The 15,501-nt window shown below is 53.9% G+C and overlaps 2 protein-coding genes across 2 annotated transcripts in view; both read left to right on the top strand.

Annotated features, from left to right (window-relative positions):
* The window catches only part of ST6GALNAC1 (ST6 N-acetylgalactosaminide alpha-2,6-sialyltransferase 1), a 35,898-nt gene extending 35,511 nt beyond the window's left edge, over nucleotides 1-387 (top strand). Inside the window, 1 exon segment of the mRNA XM_007472409.1 lies at nucleotides 177-387. Coding sequence (XP_007472471.1) covers nucleotides 177-387 — 211 coding nt within the window.
* Nucleotides 388-643: 256 nt separating this feature from the next.
* Nucleotides 644-13,728, top strand: ST6GALNAC2 (ST6 N-acetylgalactosaminide alpha-2,6-sialyltransferase 2). The gene is made up of 9 exons (XM_007454307.1): nucleotides 644-768; nucleotides 3,144-3,204; nucleotides 6,148-6,322; nucleotides 6,952-7,120; nucleotides 7,564-7,702; nucleotides 9,232-9,335; nucleotides 11,050-11,133; nucleotides 12,450-12,549; nucleotides 13,561-13,728. Exons 1-9 carry the CDS (start codon nucleotides 644-646, stop codon nucleotides 13,726-13,728), a joined length of 1,125 nt encoding a protein of 374 aa, XP_007454369.1.
* The last annotated feature ends 1,773 nt before the right edge of the window (nucleotides 13,729-15,501 follow it).

The raw sequence follows: 15,501 nt of genomic DNA on the forward strand, positions 1-15,501 counted from the left end.
ACCCTTCAGGTGTCTCTGGACTGCTGAGACCTCCAGGTTGGCCTCGGTTTGTAACAGGAATGCAGTGCGATTGAGGGCCCCGGCCAGTCACCAAATGAGGAGGATGAACAGCCTCAGCTCCCCCACCCATCCCAACCCGGCAGGCCCCCTACCTCACCCCCTTCAGCTCTACCCAGGGTCTGGGCTGTCAGCGTTTGCTCCTCCAGCCTCGCCGCCCCTCCCGTGGGCCTCGGGCGTCGGGAAGCCGCGAGCCGGAGCCCCCGAGGGCGCAGTGCGCAGCCCACGCGGCAGGTGGCGGCGTCTCCCCGCGCCCTGCAGCTCCCGGACCGCGCGCGCCCGCCCGCCCTTGAAGGTACCGGGAAGCTCCCTGCCCAACCACGGCTCTAGGTGTCCCCGGGCTGGGCGCCGGCGGGGCGAGGGCAGTTCCCGGCGCCGGCGCTACATTCTCCCCCCCAGGACCCGTCGCGCAGGCCCCGAGGGTGCGGCGGCGTCCGGAGGCTCGGCGCGGGCAGACGGGGAGCGGCGGGCCTGGGAGGGGCCACAGGGGCCGGAAGGCCAACTCCAGGAGTCCGGCCTGGTGCACCCGGGCCTCTCCCCTCCGCCCGGGACTGCGGCCGACGGGGCGCCCGCGGGCCGGGGCCGCATGGGGCTCCCGCGCGTCCCTATCTTCTGGCTGCTGCTCCTGTTCGCGGTTGTCTGCTCGGGGATCCTCGTCGCCCTGTACTCCTCGGCGGTGGAGTCGTACCTGGGGCCCCTGACCGGAGCCAGGTAGGATCTGCCGCGCGGGACCTGTCCGGAGGGCGCAGGGGACGCGCAGGGAGCCCAGCTCAGGGCTGGGCCGCTCTCCGGGGTGGCTTGCCGCGGACACTCGGGCTGCGGCCCTTTGTCCCCAGAGCCTCCACCCCGGCGTTAAACTCGTGCTGCCGGGGCCCCACAGCCTCTGCCGGCGTCGGAGAGGAGCTTCGCCCCTAGCGCACCGGCGATCCGCTCCCGACAACCTTACGCTTACTTCCCTCCGGCCCTGAGTAGAAACCCTTTCTATTGTCCAGATTTGGCTAGGACAACCTGAATCTTTTAAAAACCGTCCCGTTTTTGCCACCCATTGTCCCTCGCTAACGTCACGTTTTTTTCAAGCTCTCCTTGGGAGCAGGAATCGAAGACTCCCGGTTCCAACTTGGCCGGGCCGCCTCTCCCTCTAGCTGTGGTCCCCGCCCTCCCCGCGCCGCGCTCCCTTAACTCCCGGCTCTCTGCTCCGTTTATTTTTATAAGCACCGCCTGGGCGCAATCGGGCGCGATCGGCGAACAGGGGCCCATCTTGGGCTCCATCCAAGTTCCCATCCCTGAGCCTCCTCCTGCGCTCCGCTCCCTTTCGCCGACCCTGGGCACCTTTCTTTCATTTGTGCCCCAGGAGGAGAAATCTGAGAGCCTGCTTTTGCTAGGTGATAGTTCCAGTTACTGAAGAAGCCTCAAAAGGATTTAGCTTTACTTCTGGAAGGTGGGCCAAGCTGTGCCCAGAGTCTGGATTTCTGAGGCCTCCGGGACCTGGCTTTCCCTTCCCAGCACTTTCCCACCGGCACAGTCCTTACTAAACCTTGCTCCAGGAATAAGGAAATGAAATCAAAATTAGTGTCTGCTATCAGGAAACAAGGTCAGAAGCCACCCAAAGTTGCAAAACAATATGAAACACCCTTGCCACTGATAATGAGTCCGGTCCCTTTAGAACAAAAGGTGCTCTAACACGCAATACCTGAAGTTATTTCATCTCCCTGGAGTCAGAAATTGCATAAGAAGGACTGAGAATATTGAGGGTATTAAGAAAGGGGATCCTTGTCAGTTTTATGTAAGGATGTTTTGAAACACACTTGAACATCTGTTGAAAGTAACTAATACGACTCTAAATATGAGGTTTGCTGAACATCATTACACCTCAACAAAGCTTTTTTTAAAGATCTTTCATCTTTTAAAAATCTAGTACAACCCAAGAACCTGTCCATATCCTTGTTGTTTTGGTGATGTCTGTGCTGTAACTAAACCCCAGGGGCCAGGTCCAGACTCAGTCTCGGTAGGAGGTGGATAAGCAGGGTGGCAGGTGGGATGGAAATCTGGGCGGGGACAGCAGGCTGTGCAACCTCCCCAACTGGGGACCAAAAACGGACCTACCTGGCTGGCTACAGTGGAGAGTCCAGGGAAGCAAGGCCCTGGGGCCAGGCCTACCACACCGGAGACAAGCTCTCCTTGCAGGTTAGAGAGTGGAATCGGTTCAGGAATTTACTCACAGAAGAATCTGAATCAGTAGTTCCTGGGCTTGGGATTTCTAGACTTGTTTTTTTCTGGAGGAGGGGGTGAGGATACTACAGGACGCCAGTTACCTGCCAGTTACCATCTACTGTCAACATTATTTTGTAAAAGAAAAGGCTATTTTAGGGCGAAGAATTCCTAAGAATATGCTCTAAGTTGAGTAAATTTAGTTTTATGAAAAACTGCACAACATCGACCGACCTCCTTCCTCCTCGGGCTGGTTAAATTTTCCATAGGGGTGCGGGTGAGCTGGGCTGGCCCCTTCCCCACTCCTTCCCAGCTCCCAGGCTGGTGTGTAAATGCCCATGGATTCCGGAGTGGGAGGGGCTGCGGGAGGTCTGTGAGCATAAGGGGTGCTCTGGAGAGAGGAGCAGGCCTCCCTGAGGCTGGGGCAATTCAGAGCAGCAAAACTGGATTGGGGGGCTCCCCAGCCCCACCCCACAACTCTGTCCCTTCTGTCTCTATTCCACCAATTCAGCAGTTCCTCCATCAGGTTCCAAGCCTGGCTGCGTGTTAGAATCACTGGGGAGGGAGCAAAAGCTCCCTAGGATTCTCGAAGGCCACCTAGGCTGAGCACCACAGTCCCAGTTCCTCAAAGACGAACTACAGGATTATGTGGGTGGCCCATCTGGGGCAAAAGGGGCTTCTTTATTTCTTGGTTTCTGGGTAGAACATAATAATAGGACAGTATTTTGTGTGCCCAAAGAGAGAAGGATGGGCAAGAATCAGAGCACAGAAAAAACAATCAGACCCTGATGGAATGTCAGCCCCCAGAGCTAACAGAGCCAGACAGCAGGTTCCAGCGGTAGGTGAGACCCCCACTTTACTTCTGCCTTCTCCCCCAGGAACATCACATCGTCTGGAGCTTTCTTTGGACCCAAGGCATCGAATTCTAGGACGAGAAAGGTACTGGGGCCAGCTACCCTGTGGCGGTTTCTCACATTCTCAAGTTAGCATTTGGGGAAAAGGGGAAATAGAAGCACAAATGAGAACATTCTCAGGAGCCTGCCGGGCGGGAGCACTCTGGAACGCACCCCCTGCTATTCCCCCAAAGGAAGCAGAGAACTGAGGAGCCAGCCAGTCAGGGCTCCTCAGACCTGACCATGGGGGTTCCCTGAACCCCAACAGCAGAGAAGGGTGACTCCATATTTACTCCTTGGGGTGTAGCCAGCTGAAAAGTTCTGGGAAGTCTTGATTTTATCTTTAGAAGTCCTGTGACTTTTACACTCTATTCCTCAAAATGTCTTTTTACTGTAAAAGTCACATTTAAACTGCTCACCATGAAGTAAACACCAAGCCCTGGGAAGACGTTTGAGCACTTCCGGCCCTGCTCCATAACAGATCACGCTGGCTGTGGCCTGAAAGGCCGTCTCAAGTGTTTTATGTGAGTTCTCTCACTTAAGCCTCATTGCAAGCCTGTGAGGCAGTTTTACAGATGAGCAAAATGAGGCACAGAAAGGCTAAGGTCACTCATGGAGAAGAGGTGGTACAGGGGTTCAAGCTTCTCATTCGACCCCAGAGCCTGGCTCTGAACCACTGAGCAATATGGCCTCACCCCCTCTGCGTGCTGCAGTTGGGAGGGGTGATGACTGTGTAATTCTGGCTTGATTCAGGCTTAAGAGTTGTTTTTAATGCCCCAGAGACTGGAAATTGTTAACTGAAGCCTCAGGGAGCAAGATTTCACCCCATGCAAGACTTAGTGACCGCTGAGCGGTCAGAGACAGAGTAGGCAGCCCTGGGCAGGTGATGGGGACCCCTTCCTGATAACAGAGGCCGGGTGGACACTTGGCCAGCGGGCTGAAGAGAGGCCTCGAGGGTCTTCTAAGTGCTTGGTCAGGTCACCTTTACTTTTCCTAAAGTCCTTTTCACCTTGAGCTGCTTGGTGCTAATTGACATATTTCCCCACCTTGTTTAAAAAAAGGATTTGAGGTGGCTTTCGGACACATACGACATGGCAAAAAAAAAAAGAATAAAATGAAGAAGCAGGTAAAGGAAAAATAAAGGGTGGAAAATTAGACGTCAGATAAGTGCCTGAAAAATATGCCACGGGGTGTAAGAGATGGGCTATATATCCGGATCTTAGCTTCCTAGTAGCCATGGCAAAGAAGGAAAGTTTGCCACCCTGTCCATGAGGTAAAAAGCAAGCCAGCTGACCAAGGCAAGTGCAGCCTTTCCAGATACGGAGACCTGAAGATTTTTCTCTTGGAACCTCGTAAAGAAGGCCCTGGAAAACATCCCTATGATAAACCGAATAGTAGTGAAATTAGCGCTGTCAGTTCGGCTTAATGCTTGCTTTGAAAACATGAATTTGTTCCATAAAGATTGCTATATTAGTAAACAACATGAGCATAATCCAAATTCCGTGTGTGTTTTTCAGTGATTTTGTCAGCAAGAACACTGGTACATGTGGAAAACCACACTCAACCAAAGGGAGCCATGTAGGAATACACAAAAGGCACACACACGCACACTTCAGATAGCTGTCCGCTTCATCGCATACATTATAACCAGCTTTCCACCACTTCACGAAAACTCCCAAGCTGCCACCCTTCCGACACCCACAACCCCAAGCAAAATGTCAAGTCTTTTCCAAGGTCAAGGGCCATGTTTTTAGTAGTACTTATATATTTCTTAACCAGCGAATGTATGTAAAACTGCTTCTATCTTACCCACGTTCTTCCTTATTTTATGCATCACTGATCAAGTTTTTGAGTGTTGCGCTGCTAATCCCTTTTCCCCAAAGCCGTATGGTTTTGGTTGCACAATTCTGCATAATGGTTTTTAGGCACTCATATGTCACATAATAGCAGAAATGACTGTACAGCTCTTTCCTGCATTGTCCTTTGATCAAACCAACAGCTTAACAAAGAGCCCCCTTCAGTGGGAAGAACAGCTCCACCCAAGCCGAGGCTGTTCAGGATTCTGACATGGGGGCTGCAGGCAGATGGAGCTGAGGCCTTTATGGTACACTGCCCTCCTTCAAGGTCGCTGTGTGCAGAGGCCCCGGAGGGCTTTCTATGGCAGCTGGAACAAATTACCACAAACTGGGTGGCTTAAAACAAGAGAAGTTGATTCTTTCACAGTTCTAGAGGGCAGATGTCTGAAATCAAGGTGTCAGCAGAGCCAGCCTCCCTCTGAAGGCTGTAGGGAAGAATCCCTCCTGGCCTCTTCCGGCGTCTGGAGGCTCCAGGTGTTTCTTGGCTTGTAGCTGCATCACTCAATCTCTGCCCCCATCAGCACATGCCTTCTTATGAGAATACCAGTCATTGAATTTAGGGCCCACCTTAATACAGTATGACCTCATCTTACTAATTACACCTGCAAAGACCCTATTTCCAAATAAGGTCACATTCTGAGGTTCTGGGCAGACATGAATTGGGGGGAGGGACACTTCAATTCAGTATAGGCACAGACTGGCAGAAACATGTCATAAATCTTCCCAGCAGCCCGTTCCACGTGAATCCTACGGCAAGGACTGCCAGAGCTAGGATTTGGATCCAGGCTGACGGATTCCTAAGCCCAGGCTGGACCTCCTCCTCCACTACAGGGCAGGCAGGTCTTTCCCATTTGTGGGAAAATACCTCAAAGTTCCCCCCAAGTGTGAGGTGAAGTTGTAGGAGGCCAGAGCCATCAGGCCCCAGAGATGTGGCATCCAGGAGAAGGGCTGGGCAGGGTAAATCCAGAAAGCTCTCACCCCCACTGGGCTGCTGCACTACAGGCCACCTGGGCCTGCAGATCTGGGGGTTGCCCAAGTCTAGAGGGAGAAGGGCAGCACTTCCCTCCCAGCCCTCTGGTGGCTCCTACCCACCCCAACCCCCAGAAACAGCCCTCTTCTCTTCTCACCCACAGAACCTGCCCTGTCGACACCCACTTTATCTCACCATTCAACGGCACCCTCACTTCCGGGATCTGTTTGATCTCTCCATTCCAGTGCTGCTGTCAGGGAACCTCTTCACCCAGGAGCTCTGGGACAGCCTGAGCCGGCACAAAGCCCCCTATGGCTGGCAGGGGCTCTCCAGCCAAGGTAGCCTGCAGCCCTCTGGCCTCAACTGCTCCTGCTTTTGGCCTTGGTGCAGAATGGGCCTCTCCTCCCTCACAGCACCAAGATGTGGACCCCCTGCCTCTTCCTCCCAGGCGGGCCTCAGGGCTCGACACCCCTGCTGTGCGACTCCTGACTCCCCCCCCATCTCTAGAAGCACCACAGTGTCCAGAAGAGGGGCCTGGCTGCCCCTGCAAGTGGCTCTCACTATCCTGGGGCTTCCCTGGCGTGAAAGATGCCAGTGCCCAAAGGTGGCCGAGGACAGAGGCTGTGGGGCCTCAAACAGCCTGCAGATAGTTGCTGCTGTGGGAAACCGCCCAGAGCCCCCTCCACGTTAAATCTGCCCCCCACCCCACCATGCCTCTGATTATTTTCCTTGGGAATACACACAGTCCTGGGAGGACTGGTATGGGTTCTTGAGATGATTGAGGGCACAGCCAAACCCCCTGCCCCACCACCCTCTTCCCACTGGCATTTCACTGTCCTCCACCCTCTGTGCCTCTGGAGAGGGGCTGGTGTCAGGCCTCGGGCAGGTGGGGAGCCAGGAAGTCTTGGGAAGGCCCCAATGACCCATGTGACCCCTCGTGGTGCCCCACCCTGTCCCACACCCACAGCCATCGCCTCCACCCTGAGCCTCCTGAATAGCTCTGAGAGCACCAGGCTGTTTGCTGTCTCCAGGGAGCTGCTTCCGGGCTGCATACGGTGTGCTGTGGTGGGTAACGGAGGCATTCTGAATGGTTCCCGCCAGGGTCAGAACATCGATGCCCATGACTACGTGTTCAGGTATGTGGGGCAGGGGCCAGGGAGGAAGCAGGAGAGGAGCTGGGTGGAGAGCTGGTCCCCAGCCAGCCCCCAGGGGAGCATCATAGGTGAGGGCACGGGCCAAGGCAACAGTGGCCTCAGGCAGCTCAGCAGTTTTAATGGGCAGACAGGCATGGACAAAGGCATTACGGAAACAGGCCCTGAAGACGAGCGAGGGTGTGGTCGGCTAAGGGGACCCAGGAGGAAGGAGCTGCCAGGGTCAGCTTTGTCCACTTCACAAGGCATCCCTTCAGGTCCCGAGTTGTGGGGATGGGGCTAGTGACCGGGCACTGGGGCTGCTGTGGGCAGAGGGAGTGACAGAACCCTGGGGATGGAACAGGGACAGGTGAGGCCCCCTGGGGATGGAAGTAAACACGCAGCATCGTGTAGCCACAAGCAGGCTGATGGGCCTCTGTTTGGACCAGACTCAATGGTGCTGTGATCAAAGGCTTTGAGAATGACGTGGGCACCAAGACCTCCTTCTACGGTTTCACTGTAAACACAATGAAGAACTCCCTCATCTCCTACTCAAACCTGGGCTTCACCTCTGTGCCACAGGGACAGGTGAGGCTGCCACTGACAGTCGGTGCCATTGTTTCCCAACCCGCGCCTGAGGGGTGGGCCACAGGGTTCCCAAGCCCCAGCCCAGTGCATAGAGAGGCTGTGCCAGGGTCTTGGGCCCACGCAATGGAGCCACAGAAGGGGCGGATCTGGGCAGGGGCGCCCTGTGGTTTCAGGTGGCTCAGGACAACTCTGGGGTGGAACACGAATGGATAATATTGACTGAAAGCTTATGGAGTGCCAGGCACTTACAGAGGCCACGCCAGCCCTCTCTTACTGGTGAGGAGACTAAGGCTCAGGGCCCCTTCAGTCAGTAAAGCAGCGGTGGGACTGGATTCAAATCCAGATTCCCCCCCCATCCAGAGCTCAGGCTACACACAGTGGGAGGGTATTTACTGAGTGCCTCCCCCCTTCCCAGCGCCGGATACAGGCATCACAGCAGCCCCTTTCCAGAGGGCGATGTGTCCAAGGCCACCACCCAGCCAGAATCATCAAAATCCAGGCCCCTCTGACCGCAGTGCTTGGGTTGTTTCCATTTCTCACGCTGCCCACTAGAAGAATGATGTGTGCCCTCCTGAGGGCTCACAGCAGACCGTGCAGGAAGCTGAGGTTCAGCTGAGCAATCGAGGAAAACATGCCCAGAGCCCCAGCTTCGGAGCAGGGTAACTGGAATCTGAGTCTGTCTGCCGCTTACAGGTTCTTTCAACCACAGCTAGTGGCTGTAACACAGTGCCTCGCTTCTAGAGCGGGCTGGTTACCACATGCAACAGGGAGGTCCCAGGATAAGGCTTCTGGGCTGCTCAACAGGACTGGTTTGAGTTTCTAGACACTTCCTCCTCTGACCAGGGAATTCAGGGGTGTCCTAGCCACAGTGTCTGTGCACCGAGGCCTCTTTCAGCTCGTGACAGAACAACATGGGACAGCTCCATTTCTGGTGTAGCCACAGAACCTATAAGCATTATCTGTAACTGCATGACAAACTACCCCCAAACCTAGTAGCTTTAAGCAACACACACCGATTATCTCACAGTTTTCATGGGTCAGGAACTCAGGAGCAGCTCAGCGGGGTCTCCTCACGGTCCCCCAGCAGTCGCAGTCAGGACGGGCAGGGGCTGCAGTCCTCAGGTCTGCCTCTGGCCGGAGCTCAGATGGCTCCCCCACAGCCCTTGCTCCCCCAGAGTGAGTGATCCCAGAGAGCAAGGAAGCTCCAGTGCCTTTTATGACCCACTTTCCAAGGTCACATACCCTTCCTTACTTCCACTTTTTTCTACGCATTAGAAAAATTTTGTTCATTAGTCACTAAGTCCAGCCCACACTCAAGGGGATGGCAATTAAGCATCACTTCTTGAAGGGAAGAGTATCAAAGGATTTGGAATACTGAAACCAGCAGGGTACCTGAAAGTGGGAATTACAGGCATAAGGGGGAAATGCTCCCATCAGGGCAGACAGATTGGGCGGAGAGCTGTCCACTCTGAGCAGGATCTTGACGTGGTCTCGTTCCCACTGTGGCTGTTTCTCTGTCCCTCCGACAGGACCTGCGCTATATCTTCATTCCCTCAGACATCCGTGACTACATGATGCTGAGATCAGCCATTCTAGGTGTGCCTGTCCCTGAGGGCCCTGATAAAGGGGACAGGTGAGCAGCCAGGCAGGGGGCAGGGCATGGTAACGCTCCCAGGGTCCACTGTCGGATGGGAAAGGTGGGTGAAGGCGGCAAGAAAACCCCCAAGAGTTCAACAGAGCATTAGATTAAGCTCTTTTCCTACGCCCAGGAAAGCCTAGGTAACACTGCTGGTCCCCAGGGACCCTCCTGACACGGTGGGCTGTAGGTTCGAGGGGCTCCTTTCTGAGCAGGCACGCCTGGCCCCTCAGCTTTAGGCTGCTGTCCCCACAAACAACCCAGCCACCCAGCCCGTGGCAGCCGCAGGAGCTGTCCAGCACATTGTGTCTGGAAACCAAGAGTGGGGGCCAGTATCCATTCTATTCCTCTTGGCGGGCACCCTCCCAAGACTGCCCATGAAATGGGAGAGCAGGAGATGTGGGTCCAGTGTCCGGCGAGGTGAGAACAAAGGGCCCTCTGTCTTTTCTCCCCCACCTTCCTGGGCAGCAGGCCTGTGTCCAGCTCTTTTGAACCATGTCCTGGCCTCATCTAAACCTCCTCCCTGTGGTGCTGAGACGACTTCTTGTCCCTGAGTCAGGTCCTTAGAAATCTGTGCCACCTCCGTGACAATGACCAGCCTCCCATCTCGGTGGCCCCAGGACATCTCACCCACCATGAAAGAGCAGCTTCTGAGGCCTCCTTGGGGGTTAAGCCCTCAGAGGCCAGGCGGGGCTCCACCAGCCCTGCCCTGTGCCCCACCCCCCCTCATGATTACCTAACAATCCCTTGCAAGAGCTCACAATGCTGCAGCTGGTCATGAGGGTGGGCTTTGTGACCGGGATGGGACTGGCTCTGGGGGAGCTGGCTCAAAGACATCGGGCGGACATAAGCCTCCCCAACACCAATGAGCTCCCCCTCCCACACCCCTAATCCGTCCCCCTCCCAGTCCCCCTCCCAGTCCCGATCCAACCACACCAACCAGCAGCCCTACGCCAGCACTGGTGGCTCAGCCCCTTCCCCGTCCCCAACTCGGGGGTCTTCCTCCCACCCCGCCTCTCAGCCTGCCACCCCAAATGCCTCACAGCCCTCTTCCCGGGCTTCCTCCCTGACCCCTAGCCCTCATGTCCAGCCGCGAGGGTCTGCCCAAAACATCACTCCACCCACCTCCAAATCTCTCTCCCAATCTGGCTTAAAATCTCTCTCTCGAAACTCTTCCCAAATCCCCCCTGTGCCCGGTGCTCAGCCCCCATCCTACAGCCCTGCACCCTCGGCCTCCTATATCGGGCCCATTCGGGGCATCCCGCCCTACATCGCCCCCTATGTGCCCCACTTCCTGAAGGAGCCCCCCTTCTTCCGGCCTCCCACCTCACCACTCCCCCAAAACCAGTGCTTCCCCTGCCCTTCCCAGAACCAAGGGCGCGCCCCCCCTGAGTCTCTCTACTTCCCTCTCCTCCCTCCCCCTCCTCCCCACCCGGTCAACTGCTCCTACCCGCCCCCTCCCGCTCTGTTCACACCCCCCTCCTCTCTCACGTACACCCCGCCCTCGGAGGTCCTGGTGGGCGGGAAACCGCACGTGGTCCCCACGGTGCTGCCCGCCACCTTCTACACCCCCTTTTCCCGCTACTACGCCCAGCCCCGCCCCTACCGGTCCACACGCCGCCAGCGTCCCGGCGCCCTTCCCCTCTCCTCCCTCCCCAACGGGCCGCACGACAGCACCGGCCCCTCTGTCCACTTCTATCGTGGGTCCTAGGCCTCAGACCTATTTTGGACCAGAAGCCTCCGCCAGCAAATTCAAGCTACTCCATCCAGACTTCATCAGCTACCTGACAGAGAGGTAGGTGGGGGCAGGGGTGGTGCTGGGAAGACCTGCTTCAGCCCCGCCCCCGGCTCCACACCCACCGGCAGCACCGGCTTTATCCCCCAAGGATTAAACCCACAGGGGGGCCACGTACAAGGACGCTCCAAGCACTTACACGGCTTCACTTACTACTTTATTTGAATAGTATACCTTGATGGAGGTGGTGTTCTCAGTCAAGGTAGATGGGAAATGGAGAGGGAACTCATCAGGTTTCCTTACTAGGAATGCTCAGAAAGCCTTAGGTCAGGCATGGGGGGACCACAGATGTGGGGCTGTATTGGGACTGCTAGAAGCCGAGTTGTCATCACTTGCGGGCCTGATCACAGCTCAAACACAGGAGACCATGGGAGGAGCCTGGGGAACATCTGCCTGCAGATCTCAAACCCCACCCCACTCCTACCAGCGGTTCTCAGCAGGAGGCAGGTCAACTGTGCTGGTCTGGAGACATTTTTGGTTGTCACTAGGAAAGCGTGTGTGCCACGAGTGGGCAGAAGCCAGGGCTGCTGCTTGGCCATCCTACAACGCACGAGACCTCAGCCCCTGCAACAAAGACCTGGCCCTAAGTAACAGTAGTGCTACAGCTGAGAAACCCTACTATAGCTCAGAGGGTAGCATCCTAAGACACAGAGCAGGCCAGGGGTGGCAGGTGGGTCTGGGAGGCAAACTGAAGACCACTCAACAGAGGAAGACCAGGCTGAGAGGCTATAGGTGATTTGCCTGGCAAAGCCCAGATGCGAATCCAGGGCTGATGTCAAGCCCTGTGGTCACCATACTGTGGCCTCACTTTTGGACTGTTCTGGGTGTCTCTGAACGTGTGTACGTACGTGCGTGCGTGCGCACACACACACACACACACGCATCACCTTGCCGGTGCCTCCAGTCACAGGACGTGTGTGCTCTGTCCGCATACATGGCTCCTGCTTGGCCAAAGTCTGGAGGTAGAAGCTTAGACCTCCGGCTAATTAACTAGACCACCTTTGCCCTAGACATTGTGGTGCAGGAGGGTGTTGCAGAGAGGAAAGGTTAGACTGGATTCAGGCTTCTAGAGAGTGGGAGGAAGGGGAAGGCTCTCACCTGCGGTCCTTTGGGAGGACCTGTTCCTCTTTGTTATCTCAACCAAAGATTTTTGCATATAGTTCATTTGGTCTTTTCCCAAATAGGGGATGGGTTGGGGTAGAAGGGCAAGAAATTTTTGCAGTTTTCCAACTGAATTGGTGTAATGGCACAACCATCAAGCTAGCTAGTGTGCAAGACCAAAAGTCCTGAGTTTTGATGGCTCTTTTTGATTCCAGGTTTCTGAAATCCAAGTGGATTAACACAAAATTCAGAGACCTATACATGCCTAGTACTGGAGCCCTCATGTTGCTGACAGCACTGCATACCTGTGACCAGGTAAGAGGTCTTCTCTCTCAGGAGCCCACAGCAGCAAAGTACGTGTGAATGGAACCGAATTCGATCCATGATATCCCCTACATGAGGCCTGCTAGCCCAGATCTGGGACTCTGGGCCTCTATCCTGTGGTGGAAGGATGCCCCAGCTGCAGGAGTGACCTTGGTCTCAGGAACAGGATGGAAGAAGTGGTCTTCAGGGTCCCTTATAGGACAGTCCCCTGTGCCAGCCTTGCCTTCCCAATCACAGCCACCTTCCCCTGGGCTGGCTTCTTTCACCCCCTCTGCCCCAGGGCAGCTGCTCCATACGGTATTTAAGGCACATTTTATCCAACTGCTCTTGTGAAAGCAAAATCTTCTCAACAAAAGTGGGCAGAGACACCTTTTTGTGAAGACATTCTAGAACTGAGGTGGGCAGCCTTCTACACAAGGAATCTCTGAAATCACTGTATGAGACATTCTCGATGGGGTGGTGCCCACCTGATGTGCGCGGAGACAGAGGGTGAGAAGCAGTTTTCAAGAAAAGGTAGTGACCCACGCTGAAGCCAGCACAAGAACTGAGGCCAGGCACCACTGGACTCTGGTCACCTTTTCCCCATTTTAAACAGGAGTCTCTTGTCTGAAGTCACCACTAGAATAGGAGGTAAGGGGCTTTTTGCCTCTATCTTGAGCACAGTGATGATCACATCTTTGGTGTCACAGACCCGAGTTCAAAATCCAGCCCAGCTACTTACTAGCTTGTGATGGGGGACACATGTTTGGTTACCTTTCTGAGCCTGTTTCCCCATTTGTAAAACGGGGACAATATCTACCCAAGATGGTTGTAAGGCTGAGTGAGAAAATGTGCAGAAAGAGCACAGTTCAGGGTATTAAAGTGTGGGCAAGAACTGTTTATCCTCACCTTCACACAACACAAAGTAGTTAAGGAAGGGGGGGACGTGGCTTTCTAAATTCACGTCACTTTACACATAGTGGAAGTGCAATAAATGCTAACTCAATGACTGTCCTTGTCCAGGTTAGTGCCTATGGATTCATCACAAGCAACTACCAGAAATTTTCTGACCACTATTTCGAACGAATAAAGAAGCCACTGATATTCTACATGAACCATGATATGTCCCTGGAAGCCACCCTGTGGAAGGACCTGCACAAGGCTGGCATCCTTTGGCTGTACCAGCGCTGACCCTGAAGCACCCAAGACCTTTGTGTTTTTGCAGAGCTGAGGAAAGGCCCCTCAAGTGGCCAAAGCTGGCTTCTGGTCTTTTCAGCCTGAGGGGCTCCAACTGTCCTTGACCCTCCCCCCACTTCTTCCCTACAGAGGACACCGAGTGGATGTGTGACTGTCACTGAAGCCTGTTCTTTGTGGAACACCCCACTTTGTCCTCAGCTCATCTGGTCTGAGGCAGACATCCCAACCCTGGCCAAGAAAAAACGGACTGCTCTCTGCTGGATTTGTCTTTAAAACCGAAAATAACACGCTCAAGGTGAGACTGACCCTCACCAGCGTGAGGCAGGCATCCTTCATAGCTGAGCGTTCCTAAGACAGTAGTGGCACAGTGACTAGGTCAGTGGAGCGGCTCAGGGTCTCCCAGTTAACAAAGATCAAGCAGCAGTAGAACCAAATGCACGCTTCTCAGCCCAAATCCTCCCACTAGCATGTCCAGCTTCACACAAACTCCAAAGCAGTTCAACTCAAGGACATATCGGAACAGCCTTTCTGAGAACAGGACCGACTCAATTCTGCCCCAATAAAGTGGGAGCACAAAAGGCAGAATGTGATTTGAAACTAGATAATTGCATAAATGGTAGATAAGCACTGTGTCTGTGTGTGTTGGGGAAAGTAGTGTATCATGCAGGGTGTTTAGCACAAAGAATTCAGAATCCAAGAACCACGGGAAGGTTCTGGCATTTGATGGGAGTCAACCATGCAGAAGGTTGCTGGCCCCTGATTAAAGTCCCATTGGAGATGTATTACCACCTTGTCACCAAAAGGACATTACTGGGTAATGAACCCTCATTATCAGACACTAAACATCATGGCTTCAATAATTTGACTTGATATAGGCAGTTTTATTTTAGATTACATGGGCTTCTATTAGAAGTGTAAACCAACTGAGTTATCACCATACTACCCCTTAAGCAAACCCTGGGATTTACTGTTCTGATGTCTAGTCTGATGTTGCTACACCCTACCTGGCAAGGCAGTGGAGGGGACAGGGGGATGTCTCCACAGGTCTGGTAGGCAAGAGCCTCCCTGCCCAAAACCTGGCCCTTGGGTCTGTGGTTTTGAAGGGACGACCCTATCAACACACCTAACAAGAGGGGTGAATCAAAATGCTACTTTAGAAATTGAGATATGTGATTAAGTGAACAGACATTTAGGCTTTAGTGACTAAAGCAGCTACTTGAGAAACCATAGCTTCCCGATGCCTGGACCCATTTTTATCCATACTTTATTTTTCCCTATTCCCATCACATCTGTAGTTACCAAAACCTGTCAACCGGTCAGAGGGGTATAAGATCAATTTGGTGGGAAACTTATAAACACCAAAACATCTGATTGCATCCTGTTACCCGCAACTATTCTGAAACTTTCACTTATAAAAGAATATGCTGAGTCACAGAATAAAACATTGCTTTTACATGGGTCTCAATCTGAAATCCACAAATGCTAGTAAGTCAGTTTTAAAATTTTTTAATTTGTTTCAAAGTTAAACCCAAGACACATTGACTTCATGGGAAATCCACTGAGAAATGTTTTTCTAGGCTGAACACCTCTTTCCTTTTAGTCTCCCCAACAGAGCATGCACATGTTAATTACTTTCATTTTATAATCACTGCTGTCCCACCACGATATCAAGATCGCTAAACTGCGTGTGTAGTATTCTGAAAGTTCTTAGTTATACCCTAATTTCACTAACTGCAAAAGATTTTCTGGGATACCGTCACTTGAATT

This window comes from Lipotes vexillifer, unplaced genomic scaffold, assembly GCF_000442215.2.
Source record: "Lipotes vexillifer unplaced genomic scaffold, Lipotes_vexillifer_v1.1 scaffold518, whole genome shotgun sequence".
Classification (NCBI taxonomy): Eukaryota; Metazoa; Chordata; class Mammalia; order Artiodactyla; family Lipotidae; genus Lipotes; species Lipotes vexillifer.

What these genes read in the sequence shown, in the direction of transcription:
- ST6GALNAC2 (XM_007454307.1), top strand. Translation starts at nt 644, where the DNA reads ATGGGGCTCCCGCGCGTCCCTATCTTCTGGCTGCTGCTCCTGTTCGCG. An exon ending in ATCAGCTACCTGACAGAGAG is followed by an intron (nt 11,134 to 12,449) that starts GTAGGTGGGGGC and finishes TTTTGATTCCAG; the next exon opens with GTTTCTGAAATCCAAGTGGA. An exon ending in CACTGCATACCTGTGACCAG is followed by an intron (nt 12,550 to 13,560) that starts GTAAGAGGTCTT and finishes GTCCTTGTCCAG; the next exon opens with GTTAGTGCCTATGGATTCAT.